This window comes from Heptranchias perlo, chromosome 14 (assembly GCF_035084215.1).
Source record: "Heptranchias perlo isolate sHepPer1 chromosome 14, sHepPer1.hap1, whole genome shotgun sequence".
Lineage (NCBI taxonomy): Eukaryota > Metazoa > Chordata > Chondrichthyes > Hexanchiformes > Hexanchidae > Heptranchias > Heptranchias perlo.
Window position 1 is genome coordinate 35952704 of NC_090338.1, and position 18579 is coordinate 35971282.

At 39.6% G+C, this 18579-nt stretch overlaps 1 protein-coding gene across 7 annotated transcripts in view; it reads right to left on the reverse strand.

Moving 5' to 3' along the window:
• Positions 1-18579, reverse strand: part of fam13b (family with sequence similarity 13 member B) — a 149419-nt gene that overhangs the window by 61323 nt on the left and 69517 nt on the right. For all 7 annotated transcript variants that reach the window (XM_067996271.1, XM_067996270.1, XM_067996268.1 and 4 more), the window contains 2 exons: positions 15673-15730; positions 3797-3944 (listed from right to left, as the gene is read on the reverse strand). In XM_067996271.1, coding sequence (XP_067852372.1) covers positions 3797-3944; positions 15673-15730 — 206 coding nt within the window. The remainder of the gene's footprint in view (positions 1-3796; positions 3945-15672; positions 15731-18579) is intronic.

Sequence of the window (18579 nt, forward strand, 5' to 3'; positions counted from 1 at the left end):
AAGTCTTTTTTAAAAAACCCTCCCACCTGATAAGAGATTGTAACTTTAATTTTTCCAATTCCATGTAGATCAGTCATATCAGGTTTCCACAGTCTGCAAGGAGCTGCTCAGCTCATACAAGCTATGGGGACTTGTTGATGAGTGGCTACATAGTAAGTCACACCGATTAGCCTCCTTTCCTACTCTGGATCATTTTCTATGGATCCATTTGTTGGTGTTTCTCATTTCTTACATCTGCGGAATAACTCCCTGCTGAGTGTGGAGACCCAATAAGACAAATATCAACAAGAAAATAAAAACTAAAAATTAAAACATAAAAGTTGCCTAGATTTTTTGAAAGCGGAGGAATAACAGCAGTAAACTAAAATCAAGGACTTATCTTCAATGCTGTATATGTAAATTGAGTTTTAATCACATTTTCAAAAAACAATTTTGACAAGTGAACTTACTGGTTCAAAATTAATTTATTTTCAATTTATACTGCTTCAATGATGAATTTCCAAGATTGACCCTTCAGCCCATTTGATCTCATCCAACCACCATTTTCCCATTACAGCATCTAGCTGTTTCGTAAATGAATCCAGTGTCCGGACTTCAGTTACCCTTTCCCTGCCACCAGCTCCAGCTGTTGACTAACATTCTGTGTAAATAAATATTTGCTGGTATCTGTACTAAAATTGCCTTTTACAACCCTAAACCTTTGTTCTATTGTTCTACTGCCTTGACACATCCGATAGTAATGATGGAGGATTATTTTCTTTCTCCCATCAAGTATCTAATAAATCTCAGCATGGTCTTCACTGGGGCATCTCTTTTCGGAGGTGAAGAGCAATGGCTTATCTAGGCAGTCCTCAAAACTTCTAGGGATTAGCTTTATTCTGCTTCTCTGCACTGCCTCTAGAACCTTATGTCACAATGACCAGAACTGTATATAGTACTCCAGCGTAGCCTGATAAAAGAACTCTAAATCTTCAGAATAACTTCTAGGGTTTTAAATGAAACTGACATCACATTATACTTCAATATCTGTTTGCTTTATTGTTGCCTGCAGCAAGTCAACTGATAACTTTGGTCCTCTTTCAACTTCCCCCTTGGCAAGTTTTATACCATGCATGGATTACATGCAACTTCTATTTCCACCTCCAACATTCAATATTTTGCTCTTAATCAGTTCAGGTACATACTCTGTTGAGCACTCTTGGCTGCGCCTCTGAGTTGGTCAACCACTCAACTCTGCGACTCAAGTTTTGGATTTGTTCATTTAACGTTTCAATTTTAGAGGTAAAATAAAAAGGTAGAAATATAGGATTACTTCTATAATCTGATTCGAATCTTAAAAATACTCAAAAATATTCTTGTAAGCATGGAACTAAGAGTCATATTTGCATATTTATTACACCAGTCAGCACTTTCCATAACTAAAACATAGTTGCATAGTGCCTTCTGTCCAAACATCTCAAAACAATTCACACAATGAATTACTTTTTTGGAGTGAGTGATTTTCATGTGGGGAAATGTCATCCATCTTGTACTGGTAATGTCACACAAACAGCAGTGAAATGAATGAACGGTTAATTGGATTTTTGGTGACATTGATTGTGGGAGGAATGTTCGTTAGGACATCTGAAGAACTTCTTGCTCTTCTTCGAATAGTACCGTGGGATGTTTAAGGTCCATCTGAACTACCAGAACAAGCAGCTAATACCTCAGCAACCCAGAATATAGACAACTGCTATTCTAATGATTCAGCAGTAATAGCACACTTATAGCATGCTCAATGGAATTAAATGGTATAAGCACTTTTTCTTTTCATCAGATGACAAATATGAAACATTTTTTTGCCATAAACTACAAATTCATAAAGCTCGTTGACTCAAGAAAAACGAGCAGCATTTCGAATTGAAAGAGTTTTGTGATTTTATCACTTAACCTGAGTTGTGTCATTTGTGCAAAAATGATTATTTGTGTTACTTGAAAGCGCTGAGACCCATTTCCCTCTCCTCTGGCTTATAATACTTAAAACAAAATTTTATATTTTTAAGACCACAGGAATGTTAAATAGAACACAATATGAAGAGTTTCTCTTATATAAAAAAAACCTATGAGAAAGACTGAAACTAACTTTAGATTTGTAAATCATGACTAACCTTGTTTAGCAAACCTTAGAAAATCATTTCAATGCTTTTAAGTAGTTAGTTTTTGTGCTCAAAACAATAAGAAATTTTAACATTTGGAAACAGGAATATTTTCCTATTGCAGTGTCAACATTGAGCACACACAAGTCAGGTACAGCATGGGTTAGATGCAAGCACAGCTTCTCTATTCTGCCTTCGTGTGCCTTAATTCCGACAGCAGAAGAGCACCCCTAGCTGACTCAGTACCACATTTCAACATCAACCATCCTTATGCCCTGAATGAAATTGCCAATTTAGTGGCAATTGGTGCCAGACATGCAACAGTTTTGTGCAATGGGCCCCATGTTCACTAGGAACTGGTTTGAAATTACCCAAGTTTATTTCATACAGCCCATTACAGCCAGTAGACGTTCATCTCATTAGTAAGTTAGTATCATAGTAGGAACAGCACAGGAGCCCATTCCTCTGCACTTTTTCCAGAGCCCTGTAAATTTTTCCCTTCAAATATTTATCTAATTCCCTTTTGAAAGTTACTATTGAATCTGCTTCCACCACCCTTTCAGGCAGTGCATTCCAGATCATTACAACTGGCGGCGTAAAAAATGTTTCCTCATGTCGCCTTTGGCTTTTTTGCCAATCACCTTAACTCTGTGTCCTCTGGTTACCGACCCACAATAAAGTTAAATTTTGGCCTTTCACCTCTGGCATAATCCAGCCCATATTGATTGGATGAAAGTCTCCTCCGACTGCTGGCTGAAAGTATGCTATGTGAAATTAGATTAGGCAATCTTAATCCAGTTTCTCATTGTATGGACCATAGCAAGAAATTGCACTCCCCAGTACTGAAGTAGCTCAGAGAGACTTTTGTGGGAAATGGAGGAAAAATTATCACATTAGGAGATTTTTCAAGGTTGGAGTAGTGCCAAATTTGGGGCACTTAACTCTGGATCTATCACTGCGTCTGAACTGAGAATGCTTCATATGGACACCAAATGCCTGAAATGCAGTGTGTTCAATTCGGGAGCTGTAACATACCTCATAAGCACAATAAAGTTAATACTGACTATACTGTGAGGGCTATAACTTCTAAACTACTCTCCCTTCATTTATAGAAGTAATTTCAGCATATAATTATGTCTATAATTTTCATTTTCTGCATCACAATACATTCTTGAATTCTGCAAATCCTCATGAATTCATCAGGATATTGGTGTCAATAATTATTTTAATATTTATTACTCTTCAGTAATCCATTATATATATATATATAGCAAAATTTAAACCCCACTTACAGATCAAATTTCATATTTTGGGACCAGACGACCAAAAATTAGTTACAATTTTTAAAATTTGGAAGCAATAATTTTTGTGCAAGGATCTTCATCACTGGCACTTGTTATGTCTAAAGATTGTAGCTGAACCTCTATTATGAAACACAAGTAGATCAGTTGGCTTCCATCTCATTTCAGTTAGTTTCAGTTCGTATACCGCACAACACAGGAAAGTTAGGTCATATGGCATATTAGACCTCAAAGAAAATCTCAAAGAACAAGATGATCTGCATAATCAAGCACCTGCCAGCTTTTTGAAAAAAAAGATTACTTTAATGCATTGTGCACTTAATGTTAATTATTCTTAAATTTTCCGAATGCTGCAATTACCTTCCCAGTCACCTGTCTCAGTCACCCTCTTCAGATCAAGGTGAGCAATTTCTGGTCGTACTCTGACATCCTGACTAGAAACTTCTTGACTTTTTGGCACATCAGACTCTTTATTAGCATTTAAATCATAAATTCCAATAGACGAATTCTAAAAGATAGAAAGATTCATTTTGTCATCAATCTGTTACCAATCTATTAGATCCATATGTTTGCCAGCCCAAGTGAAAGAATTTTCCTAGGAAAAACATATTAAGAGGAAGACTCCAGGACCGTAACAGATTTGTACGTAAAACATCAAATGTACCTCCAATATCTAGTTTTGAGTACTGATTGAAGCTTTTACTTAATTTGAAGATTGTTAAAATTGTTACTATGACAAAACTGATTTTCCAACCAAATTTATATTTACTTTGCAAGCTGATCAATTGGCCTAAACAAACAGCTGAAAGGCTTCAATGTTAAATTAATATATTTAGATTGCTTTGTTTCCTTACTTAATTTCATCATTTACTCACCTTCAGGTGCAGGACTCTTCATTCATTGAAAGAACATCATTGTCAACATTAGTTTTTTTCAAAAAAAAGGGAAATCACAAGTAACATCTGTCTTTTTAAGGCATTTTGTTTTGCTTCATCTGTTTCTCCTTTCTCACACCCTTTAAACAAGATTCTCAGTTCTGACTAAACATATGGCTTTCAACTCTTTTCAACCACTAATAGTTGGAAATGTATACCATATTCAGAATGTCTAGTGATATAATTGGCACCAATACTTCATTTCTCTTATCTGTAGTCTGAAATCACATACCTGACCATTGCCATTAACTGGTTGCTGTTGTGAAGAGATCAGTTTCCAAAGGAAATAAATGCATTAACAAAAATAAATTATTTGCCTCTACTTTCACTGCAATAGAGTTAAGAACTCACACAGTATATCCTTTGCTGAGCCCACCACCTATAGGTCTGACCTCAACTTCAAGTTTCTGAACAGCTAAAACAGATGTCCTGTTTTATGAAAAAAAAGCATTGATTTTCATATTATTTAGGACTAAATTAATTAAACTGAAAAGATGGGAAAGAGACTTAAAATAATAAACAATGAGTGTTGATTTGACATTCATCTTAATGGTAGCACAGAAGACAATGAAGAGGAATGGTTCTTTGCCAAGATTTTGACGAGTTTGAGAAGACTACTGAGTCAAAAAGGCCAGCTTTCTCTAACAGAACTAGCAAATTAATTATTCAAATGCAAGAGTGGTCAAAAGGAGGATTCACAAAAGTTTTACAAAAGATAGCTTTGGCAAAGTACCAGAAAGAACAGCTGCTAGGAGAAGCATCAAGGATCACTTTATTCAGCAGCTCAAACAGTGGAATTTTTTTTATTATTCGTTCATGGGATGTGGGCGTCGCTGGCAAGGCCAGCATTTATTGCCCATCCCTAATTGCCCTGGAGAAGGTGGTGGTGAGCCGCCTTCTTGAACCGCTGCAGTCCGTGGATTCACCTAAATCACAACCAAAAATAAAGTTGGCTGTGGAAGTTTTAATCTGATCAAAATCGTAGGTATGATGGGCTGTTCTTCTTTTATAAAAAATTGCCCAAGTCTGGCAGGCAATCACATATCTGATAGAAGGGAGAGAGTGAGGGTTGCAACCACCCATGCCAGCTAGAATATCAGTTATTTCACTGTCACAAGCATTAAGAACCAGGAGAATAAAAACAGCAGTCAGACTAGGGAAAAACAGCAACACCATCTTCAAGATTATCCCTGATGGTCAATGCACTGGCCCAGTCATTCAGCTTGTTAGCTCAATCAGAGATTCATAGGCTGATTGAACTCAAGCAGTTAATTTGGAGTGACCACCGCACAGTCCTCATGGAGACAAAGTCCCGTCTTCGCACTGAGGACACCATCCATCGGGTTGTGTGGCACTACCACCGTGCTAAATGGGATAGATTCAGAACAGATCTAGCAGCTCAAAACTGGGCATCCATGAGGCGCTGTGTGCCATCAGCAGCAGCAGAATTGTATTCCAGCATAATCTGTAACCTCATGGCCCGGCATGTTCCTCATTCTATCATTACCAACAAGCCAGGGGATCAACCCTAGTTCAATAAGGAGTGTAGAAGAGCATGCCAGGAGCAGCACCAGGCATACCTAAAAATGAGGTGCCAATCTGGTGAAGCTACAACTCAGGACTACATGCATGCTAAACAGCGGAAGCAACATGCTATAAGACAGAGCTAAGCAATTCCACAACCAACAGATCAGATCCAAGCTCTGCAGTCCTGCCACATCCAGTCGTGAATGGTGGTGGACAATTAAACAACTAACGGAAGGAGAAGGCTCTGTAAACATCCCCATCCTCAATGATGGCGGAGTCCATTACGTGAGTGCAAAAGACAAGGCTGAAGCGTTTGCAACCATCTTCAGCCAGAAGTGCCGAGTAGATGATCCATCTCGGCCTCCTCCCGATATCCTCACCATCACAGAAGCCAGTCTTCAGCCAATTCGATTCACTCCACGTGATATCAAGAAACGGCTGAGTGCACTGGATACAGCAAAGGCCAAGGGCCCCGACAACATCCCAGCTGTACTGCTGAAGACTTGTGCTCCAGAACCAGCTGCGCCTCCAGCCAAGCTGTTCCAGTACAGCTACAACACTGGCATCTACCCAACAATGTGGAAAATTGCCCAGGTATGTCCTGTCCACAAAAAGCAGGATAAATCGAATCCGGCCAATTAGCGCCCCATCAGTCTACTCTCAATCATCAGCAAAGTCATGGAGGGTGTCATCGACAATGCTATCAAGCAGCACTTACTCACCAATGCTCAGTTTGGGTTCTGCCAGGACCACTCTGTTCCAGACCTCATTACAGCCTTGGACCAAACATGGACAAAAGAGCTGAATTCCAGAGGTGAGGTGAGAGTGACTGCCCTTGACATCAAGGCAACATTTGACCGAGTGTGGCACCAAGGAGCCCTAGTAAAATTGAAGTCAATGGGAATCAGGGGGAAAACTCTCCAGTGGCTGGAGTCATACCTAGCACAAAGGAAGATGGTAGTGGATGTTGGAGTCCAATCATCTCAGCCCCAGGGCATTGCTGCAGGAGTTCCTCAGGGCAGTGTCCTAGGCCCAACCATCTTCACCTGCTTCATCAATGACCTTCCCTCCATCATAAGGTCAGAAATGGGGATGTTCGCTGATGATTGCACAGTGTTCAGTTCCATTTGCAACCCCTCAAATAATGAAGCAGTCCGAGCCCACATGCAGCAAGACCTGGACAACATCCAGGCTTGGGCTCGTAAGTGGCAAGTAACATTCACACTAAACAAGTGCCAGGCAAAGACCATCTCCAACAAGAGAGTCTAATCACCTCCCCTTGACATTCAATGGCATTACCATCACCAAATCCCCCACCATCAACATCCTGGGGGTCACCATTGACCAGAAACTGAACTGGACCAGCCATATAAATACTGTGGCTACAACAGCAGGTCAGAGGCTGGGTATTCTGCGGCGAGTGACTCACCTCCTGACTCCCCAAAGCCTTTCCACCATCTACAAGGCACAAGACAGGAGTGTGATGGAATGCTCTCCACTTGGAACACTCAAGAAGCTCGACACCATCCAGGACTAAGCAGCCCGCTTGATTGGCACCCCATCCACCACCCGCGCACAGTGGCTGCAGTGTGTACCATCCACAGGTTGCACTGCAGCAACTTGCCAAGGCTTCTTTGATAGCACCTCCCAAACCCGTGACTTCTACCACCTAGAAGGACAAGAGCAGCAGGTACATGGGAACAACACCACCTGCACGTTCCCCTCCAAGTCACACACCATCCCAACTTGGAAATATATCGCCGTTCCTTCATCATTGCTGAGTCAAAATCCTGGAACTCCCTTCCTAACAGCACTGTGGGAGAACCTTCACCACACAGACTGCAGCGGTTCAAGGCGGCGGCTCACCACCACCTCCTCAAGAGCAATTAGGGATGGGCAATAAATGCTGGCCTCGCCAGCGACGCCCACATCCCATGAACGAATAAAAAAAAAAGCAATTTATTTTTCAAGATAGAAAAGGACTCAGCATTAAAGGCTGGCCACATCAGTAAAAGATGAGTAGAACTACTGCTGATGGTGAATCGTGAAGTTGCCAAGAATCGCATCAGTATGTCCAAGTGGTAGCACACTCACCCATGTAAGAAGTTGTGGGTTCAAGACCCATTCCAGGACTTAAGTCAATAGTCTAGGCTATGTGCAATACTGAGTGAGTGCTGCATTGACAGAGATGCCATCTTTCAGATGAGACATTGAACTGACTCTAATCTGCCTATTCAAGTGGATGTAAAAGATCCTATGCCACTATTTGAAAGGGGAATTCTCCTGATGTCCAAACTAATATTCCTCCCTCAAACACCACCAAAAATAAATAAACTGGTCATTCACCTTATTTGCTGCTTGTGGGACCATGTTCTGTGCAAAACTGGCTGCTTCATTTTGCCTACATTAATAGTGACTGAATTTCTAAAAGTAATTCATTGGACGTCAAGAGCTTTAGGGCCTTTTGAAGATGCAAGAAGGCACCATATAAATGTAAATTCTTAATGGTGGCTTTAGCAGTGGAGAAGACAATATATCATTGTGTGACAACAACTTTAAAAGTTCCATACAGTTGTAGATTAGAAGAACTGTGGATACAGAAAATAAATTTAATGAGGTAGGCAAGATATTTTTAGGTATTTAAAGTTAGGCGATTCAAGGGACTCCACTGAGAAGCAATGTGCGAGAACAAATAAGAACACATACCTCCTCTGGGTCAGAAGTCAGAATATAAAGTGAGACAGAAAGAGGGTCAGAAAGAGGTTGAACTTAAAACAGCAAATAAGAGCAAGATGACCGAAGTTGGAGATATGAAGAATATTACAGGAGGCACAAGATAACGTAAGTAGCAGTAAAGAGTGTAGTCTCAGACAATGCTGTTCATTACAATCTTTAGGTTATACTTGCATATTGTTTGTGATATCTTTGGGGGGGGGATAAAAAGGAAGAAGAATGGGTCATTCCTAATATAAGGCAAGTGAAGACTGACAGATTCCACACTGCATGTTGTGTGGACCTCAGGCTCTCACCATAACTATCTCACTTCCCTGCATTCTTCTCTCCTGGACATGGACTTTCTGCTTTCTCAGCAACAGTTGCCTGGGCTCATGTTGGTAGCTTCAGTTCAACAGCAGTTATTTGAAGCTAGATGTATGCAATGATATACATATTGCAATGTGGTTCCTTTGTACATTTTTGTGTACAGAAATTAGCTATATGATATTAACATCAGCCATTTCACAAAGAAATGAAGGCTATTGACAGATAATGGCAGTGTCCCAGATAAGTGATATCTAACCTTGGAGATGCCTATTTACCTTTAGAAATGTAACAGTAACCTACTAGCTATACATTTTCTTACAGAATACTTTTATTTATTTTATTTGAGCAAATCAAAGCAGGGTTACGAGAAACACCTATTAAAATAACCCAGCTCCACCACAATAAATACACGGACAGACCACCTGACAGTCTGTGTACAGCACAAGCCCACCAAATATGGGCTCCCAACCCTGCAGCCCCATATGTATTAGATTAATAGAAGAGGTTTATAATGTTGCCAAGAAGAGTAGTAAGCCTGAGAGTCGGGAGAGTTTTAGAAACTAGCAAAGGATGACTAAAAAATTGATAAAGGCAGCAAAAATGGAATGAGAGTAAGATAGCAAGAAATATATAAGTAGATTGTAGGAGCTTCTACAAGTATGTAAAAAGGAAGAAAGTAGCGAAAGTAAACGTGGTCCCTTAGAGGCTGAGACAGGAGAAATTATAATGGGCAATAAGGAAATGTCAGAGATCTTAAACAAATATTTTGTATCCATCTTCACAGTAGAAGACACAAAAAACATACCGGAAATAGTGGGGAACCAAGAGTCTAATGAGAGTGAGGAATTTAAAGTAATTAATATCAGTAACAATAAAATACTGGAGAAATTAGAGGGACTAAAAAGCCCACAAATCCCCTGGACCTGATGGCCTATATCCTAGGGTTCTAAAAGGGGTGGCTGCAGAGACAGTGGATACATTGGCTGTGATCTTCTAGAATCTAGGGAATTTTGGAACGGTCCCAATGGTTTGGAAGGTAGCAAATGTAACATCACTATTCAAGGAGGGAGAAAGAAAACAGGGAACTACAGGCCAATTAGCCTGATATCAGTCGTCGGGAAAATGCTGGCATCTATTAAGAACGTGGTAACGGCAATTAGAAAATCATAATATGATTAGGCAGTGGTTTTATGAAAGGGAAATCATGTTTGACAAATTTATTAAGAGTTTTTTTTAAAGGATGTAACTAGCAGGGTAAATAAAGGGGAACCAATGGATGTAGTATGTTTGGATTTTCAAAAGGCATTCGATAAGGAGCCACACAAAAGTTGTTACACAGGGGCTCATGAGGTTGGGGGTAATATATTATCATGGATACAGCATTGGTTAATGGACAGAAAATAGAGAGTAGGGATAAATGGATCATTTTCAGGTTGGCAGGCTGTTACTAGTGGGGTGCCAAGGATCAGTGCTGGGGCCTCATATTTACAATCTACATTAATATCTTAGATGAAGGGACCGAGTGTAATGTATCCAAGTTTGCTGACGATACAAAGATAGGTGGAAAAGTAAGCTGTGAGGAGGACACGAAGAGTCTGCAAAGGGATACAGGCAGGTTAAGTGAGTGGGCAAGAAGGTGGCAGATGGAGTATAATGTGGGAAATGTGAGGTTATTCACTTTGGTAGGAAGAATAGACAAACTGAGTATTTTTTAAATGGTGAGAAACTATCAAATGTTAGTGTTCAGAGGGATTTAGGTGTCCTTGTACACGAAACACAAAGTTAACACGCAGGTACAGCAAGCAATTAGGAAGGCAAATGGTATGTAGGCCTTTATTGCAAAGGGATTGGAGTACAAGAGTAAGGAAGTCTTGCATGTACAATTGTAATTGTACAGGGCTTTGGTGAGACCACACCTGGAGTACTGTGTACAGTTTTGGTTTCCTTATCTAAGGAATGATATACTTGCCTCGGAGACGGTGCAACGAAGATTCACTACATTGATTTCTGGGACGAGCGGGTTGTCCTATGTGGAGAGATTGTAGAATGGGCCTATACACTCCGAATTTCAGATGAGAGGTGATCTCATTGAAACATATAAGATTCTGAGAGGGCTTGTCGGGGTAGATGCTGAGAGATTGTTTCCCCTAGCTGGAGAGTCTCGAACTAGGGGGCAAAGTCTCAGGATAAAGGGATCTACCATTTAGGACTGAGATGAGGAGAAATTTCTTCACTCAGAGGGTTGAGAATCTTTGGAATTCTCCACCCCAGAGGGCTGTGGAAGCTCAGTTGTTGAGTATATTCAAGGCTGAGATCGATAGATTTTTGGATTCTAGGGGAATCAAGCGATTTGGGGATCGGGCAGGAAAGTGGAGTTGAGGTCGAAGATCAGCCATGATTTTATTGAATGCTGGGGCAGGCTCTAAGGGCCGTACAGCCAAATCTTGCTCCTATTTCTTAAGTTCTTATATCTCCACTATATATTTAAAAATAACTGCTGCTCTATTTACAAAGAAGCATCCATTCCCTGTCTATGTACAGTCTATATTCCTCTTTGTTTGTATATGTAGACGACATGCAACTCCTCACCTGCCACATGCACTCAGTAAACAAAACACCCTTCCCTCTTCTGTAACAACGTATACTTCTTTATTTATTTGTGAGTGTCATGTGAGGTTAGGTGTATCATGACATGTAAAGTTCCTACAAGGGGTATTTTGAAAATACGTTCATAATTACACAAACAATACTAATCTATACATGAACCAGTTTGTGTCATAACCTTTTCTATGGTAAAATCAGCAGTCAATTTGAATGGCTGCAAGCATGAAATGGATAATGTAAAACTAACATTTTCTACAGTGTAGTTCTACACTGTATGATGTATGACAAATTCACAAATATTTTAATTGAAACTTTTTAATAGAAGAAACCATTAATAGTTTAATGTCTCATCAGAAAGACAGCAGCACTCCCCCAGGACTGCACTAGAGTGTCAGCCTGGATTATGTGCTCCGTTCTCTTACTCAGAAGCACCACAGTTAAAAGAGAAAGCGGCATTTCATAGAACATGTTAAGCACTCAAATATAGTATTCCACAAAGTAATTTCAAGGCCAAAATGAAAATTTCTAAAACATACTAAATGAAAATGTATTGCTTTTGGTCACAAAATGATAAAGCAATCATGAAAACTCACTTCCTGTTTTTAAAATACTCAATTCCTACTTAATTCAGAAGCGATTAACACCTGAACCAACTGTGCACTCCCAGTTTCCCATGTCTCCTATTACATATTTTACTGAGTACGTTAGGAACATAGGAACAGGAGTAGGCCATTCAGCCCCTCGAGCCTGCTCCGCCATTTGATATGATCATGGCTTATCTGTGATCTAACTCCATATACCCGCCTTTGGCCCATATCCCTTAATACCTTTGATTGCCAAAAAGCTATCTATCTCAGATTTAAATTTAGCAATTGAGCTAGTATCAATTGCCGTTTGCGGAAGAGAGTTCCAAACTTCTACCACCCTTTGTGTGTAGAAATGTTTTCTAATCTCGCTCCTGAAAGGTCTGGCTCTAATTTTTAGACTGTGCCCCCTACTCCTAGAAACCCCAACCAGCAGAAATAGTTTCTCTCTAACCACCCTATCCGTTCCCCTTAATATCTTATAAACTTCGATCAGATCACCCCTTAACCTTCGAAACTCCAGAGAATACAACCCCAATTAAGTTCTACATTTGAGATTACTGGAGAAGATAGAGAGGCTAGATGGCAGGGGGTGGGGGGGGCTGGAGGAGAGTGCATCACCTCACACTTACTCAATGTCAGTAAGTGTGAGGTGATGCATTTTGGTAAAAAAAACATAACAACAGTAATTATACTCTTGAATGGAAGTAGGCTAGGTGCTGTGGACGAGCAGAAGTTCAGGGATACAGGTTCACAGAACGTTAAACTTCAGGTTGATGAGGCCATAAGAAAAACTAACAGAATTCTAGATTTTATCTCAAGAGGTACAGAGTATAAAAGCCAAAAAGTGATAGGCTCATTATATAAAACCTTCATAAGACCTCAGTTAGTGTACTGTGTGCAATAATGGGCTCCACACTAGAGGAAGGATATTGAGGCTTTGGAGGGGGCACAATGCAGATATACTAGGATGCTTGGCATGAGGAAATACAAATATGAAGAAAGATTTTTAAAAATGGGTCTTTTTTTCATTAGAGCAACACAATTTGCGGGGCAATACAATAGAAGTGTTAAAAATTATGAAATGATAGTCTGCTTCTATCTATGCTGTCCTATTTTCAACATCTGAGGGGTCAAAAACAAGGAGCCATAGATACAAGATTAAATGCAAGAGATTTAGAAGAGGGCAGGAGAAACCTCTTCAGAGGGAGTTGTGAAGCTGTGGAATTCACTTACTGGGTCAGTGGTTGAGGCAGAAGTTATGTCAACATTCAAGATCAAGGGTAGGGAATTGGTTAGGAGGTAGGAGACAGAGTCGGGATAACGGGTACGTACTCAAATTGGCAGGATGTAACTAATGGTGTCCCCCAGGGATCTGTCTTGGAGCCTCAGTTTTCACTATATTTATAAATGACTTAGATGAAGGAATAGAGTGCTGCATATCCAAGTTTGCTGATGACACCAAGTTAGCTGGCACAGTAAATAGTGTAGATGGGAGCAGAACGTTGCAATGGCACATTGATAGATGAAGTGAGTGGGCAAAACTGTGGCAGACGGAGTTCAATGTGGGAAAGTGTGAGGTCAGCCACTTTGGACCCAAGGAAGGAAGATCAGAGTATTTTCTAAATGGTGAGAAGCTAGGAACTGTGGAGGAGCAAAGAGATTTAGGGGTCCAAGTACTGAAAACACAAAGCTAGTGGACAGGTAGAAAATAATAATTAAAAAGGCTAATGGAATGTTGGCCTTTATCTCAAGGGGTTTGGAATACAAAGGAGTAATAGTTATTTAACAATTATATAAAGCTCTGATTACACCCCATCTGAAGTGCTGGGTTCAGTTCTGGGCACCAGACCTCAGGAAGGATATATTGGCCGTGGAGGGGATGCAGCGCAGATTCACCAGAATGATACTTGGGCTAAAAGGGTTAAATTATGAGGACAGGTTGCATAGACTGGGCTTGTATTCCCTTGCGTATAGAAGATTATGGGGTGATTATTAGGTCATTGACATGTTTAAGATGGTTAAAGGATTTGATAGGGTGGAGAGAGAAACTACTTTCTCTGATGGGGGTGGCTAGAACAAGCGGACATAACCTTAAAATTAGAGGGAGGCAGTTCAGGTGTGATGTCCAGAAGCACTTCTTCAGACAAAGAGTAGTGGAAATCTGGAACTCTTTCCCCCAAAAAGCTGTTGAGGCTAGGTCAATTGAAAATTTCAAAACTGAGATTGATAGATTTTTGCTAGGCAAGGGTATTAGGGGTTATGGAGCCAAGGCGGGAAGGTGAAGTTAAGATACAGATCAGCCATGAGCTAACTGAATGACGGAACAGGCTCGAGGAGCTGAATGGCCTTCTCCTGTTCCTATGTTCCAGACTGAATAGGTGGGTGAAGGAATATAGGAACTGGGTGGGTAAATGTGATTAGAACTATTTGCTCACATGGAGGGTAAATGCAAACACGGACTGGGTGGATCGAATAGCCTGTTTCTATTTGTAACTTCTATGTATTTCTATAAGTTCAAAAACTTTCCGAGCAATTCATTCGAAGAGTAGAGTTCACAGCTTTACCTGATCTTGTTTCCATATCAATGAGAAAAATTCCAGTTTCTTGCTATTCCCCGCGTTGATCACATATTCCAATTTTGTTTAACCAGTCATGATTTTATTCTGCAGCTTGATACAATCAGTATTAGCCTTGTCATGTGATACCTGATAGCAGCCCTATTATATTTTATGTCCTACAATTTCTTGCAATGTGATTTACTGACCACCTCATAGGTTTCTCACTACCAACTTCATGCTATCACTCTAATCCTACAATTATCTTATTAAACAATAACTCACTAATGGTCTCAAATCAGATGATGAGAGAAATCATCATCATGGTGCTAGCAGAAAAACGGTCAGATGAGAACAATTAGCACCTAATTGGCAGCAAGAAACTGTACTGGGGAGAAAATAAAACGTATAAATCAAAAAACAGAAATGGCTTTAAAAAGGGGATGAAAATATGAGTTTCAGTTCAGGTAAAGTACTGATTAGAGAAACATAGGAGGCACAAGCAGCACTCAGTTGGTCTGGCACGAATTGTTGGATTTTAATCCTCCTTATTTTACTAACTTTTATGTTAAAAAAATGAATTATTTGAAATCTTACAATGTTGAGTTCTTTATGCCTCTTTCAATTGCATATAGCAATGGCATGAGATCTATGTGGTTTTTCCAATGGTCCATTGCATCCCATCAACCTCTATGATTAGCTCATCAAAGGTAGTGCTCTTCAGAGTCCCAAGTTCAAATCATTCATCACTACTATTCGGAATTTTTCTTAAAGAAAACAACCATTTGTTCACTCCCTTTACGTTAGAGCTTATTTTCTTTAATTTGGAGCTATTTAAAATAATTAGTACTTTAAAAAGATCTATAAACCAAGAGAATAGCTTATTTTGCAAAAAGACTTTTGAGTTTTTTTTATATATATATGACTATCACAGAACAAATATTTCACATGCAGTTACATAAACCTTCTAAAATGTTCTTACTCACCGAAGTTAATTTTAAAGAATTATCTATGTCAATTTCAGAAACAGAGGTACTTTCTTGCCTGCAAAAAACACAGTACAGGACACTTAACATTTTGCTTTTGACTTGTTTTCAAACACAAGTTCCTAAATAATGAGGAGCTTTTTTGTAACTTCAAAAAGGCAAGCAATATAGGTCACCACAGGTACTGTTATTTGAAATTCAATACATTTCAATATATTAGTTTGAAAACTAATTATAGACTCCTTCATTTTCATAGCCCTTAAAATGTACCATTATAGATCACTAACTTGACTATAGCTTTTACAAACAGCAGCACTACTAAGTTGCTAGCAATGGTATTTTAGCTGAATTACTCAAAGTCCTAGTTCTCATCAGCAGGAAATGTGTACCATAAAGCCCATTAACATTTTGAATGCTGCAATTTTGACAACTTTGCTAAACAGATCTTCCAAACATCTGTAACTAGTAAGGCAACAGTTAGCAATGCCCAAGAAACAATTTTTTCTTTTCCAATTTTCTCCCCTGCTCTCCTGAAAACCTTGACTCCTGCTTCAGTATGCTTCCACAGGAATCAGCAGCACTCCAGCTGATCTGGACATTTTTCATGTTTGAGCCTAGACATTGGCTATCAACCAGCTTTGTGACTGTGCGGTGGCATTAAGGCCAAACCAGATAGTGAACATGTGCACTTTCTACCAAGAGATCCTGAATAGTAATCAGAAGCAGGAATCCTGGTGGAATTCCATTCTGTAGCCCAGGTTAAGGAGACAAATTGTACAACATTTTTCCCATTCTTTGCCCAGAGTGGTAAGAATGTGGAACATGCTACCACAAGGAGTAGTTGAGGCAAATAGCATTGATGCATTTAAGGGGAAGTTAGATAAGCACAAGAGGGAGAAAGGAATAGAAGGGTATCCTGACAGGGTTAGAGGAAGTAGGCAGGGAGGAGGCTTGCGTGGAACATACACCACTGGCACAGACCTGTGGAGGCGAATGGCCTGTTTCTGTGCTGTAGTTTCGATGTAATTCGATGTAGCATTATTGCCACTCCAGCTTAAGATAATTCAGCATAGACCAGGGATCAAATCTAGTATCTTTCATGTCTTTATGGGTCAGAATCATTAGGCAATGCATTTGCTCATAGAACTAATCAAGCAGAAAATATATTACGGGAATTTGTTTATTCATTAGCTCAATGCACAATTAGTAACACGTCACTCAAAAAACTAACATAACATTCCCAGTCTTTGCTTTAATTCTGGTCAGATTCAAGATTTTTACTAATATGGTACCACAATGGATTACTCATTTTCCATTCTACACCAGAATTATTAAGTCACTGGGTGAATAACTACTTGACTGAAACTTAAGAGTTTTTTAAAAAAAATTGGTGACTGTATTAAAGGCAACAAATAGCTTATTGAACAGTTTCCACACCAGCATTAGCATCCTAGGTATTGTACAGATTATACAGAAAATAAAGCTCCTTCTATTCTCCCACTTAAAATGAAACAAAAAAATGTGCATGTCTCTTTCTACTGCACCAGTGTTACATTTCATTTACCACACCTGCCACCCTTTTCGCCTAAATAACTTGGAGTATGGGCAATTTTGTGCAGTGGCACTGTACCCACAAGGAACTGGGATGAGACTCCAAATGCATTTTAAACAAGACCTTTACTGCTAACAGAAAGAAGAAATGTTCATCCCATTAGTCTGAGCAAGGTTCAAATTCAAGCCCAGAGTTGAAAAAATGTAAGGAGTCTTACAACACCAGGTTATAGTCCAACAGCTTTATTTGAAATCACAAGCTTTCGGAGCTTGTGATTTCAAATAAAGCTGTTGGACTATAACCTGGTGTTGTAAGACTCCTTACATTTGTCCACCCCCAGTCCATCACCGGCATCTCCACATCAGAGTTGAAAAGACAGGGCTCTAACCAAATGCACTCTCCAAACCACTCAAACCTTTCCTTGTACTTTTAAGTGGAAATTTTCATCCTGTTACTTTGGTCAAACTTTTCTCTCAATGCATCATCTTAGGAACAAAAAACAAAATTGAGACAGAGAACACTAAGCTTTCAGTTTATTGTTCTCTGCCGCAATATTTTTCTTGCCAATTTTCTCCCTTCCTCTATTAAAAGCTAGAGTACAGTTCAACAGGTGCCAGTAAACCTCAGGTACCTCAGCAAAGTGGCCATTATTCACGTGTGAGCTCTAAAAATGAATTTTGGTAGGCTACTCAGGAACAGGCTGCCAGCTTGTGCGGTGGATGCCGATTCGCTGAATTCCTTCAAGCGAGAGCTGGATCTGTTTCTGGTTGGAGTGTTTTCTGCCCCTTGTTATTTCTAATTTCCACCCATATTGATTCTACTTCCTGATCTTCTGAGCCAAGATCCTTTCTCACCATTGTCCTTATATCATCCTTTATTATTAGGGCTACACCCCCTCCTGCCTGTCTTTTCTAAATGTCATGTACCCTGGAATATTTAGTTCCCAAATCTCACCAATGGTTTGATATTTGTACTGTGTGGGTAATATTCCAACTTTGCACTATGGGAAGGGAGTCTCTGCCATCAGGACACATACTTTGTATGATTTTTAAAACATCAATTTAAATAGCCGGAAAATCATGCGCAGCAAGTGGCAGATTTCTGATATGTGCTGGTGGACAAGGCTCCCCACCCAGCAACACAAAGTTGGAAAATTATCCCTGTAAACTGGTCACAACTAACAATTCTAACTGAATTACTCACTTAGGTTCACTGGTTACATAAATATAAAATTACTGGTGAAATCTGTGCTCATTTACTCTATTTGAATAAATATTTAGTTAATCCATGCTACACAATAGTAGCTGATCTCTTGACAAATGTCTAATAACATTACAATGGTGCACCCTATTTGT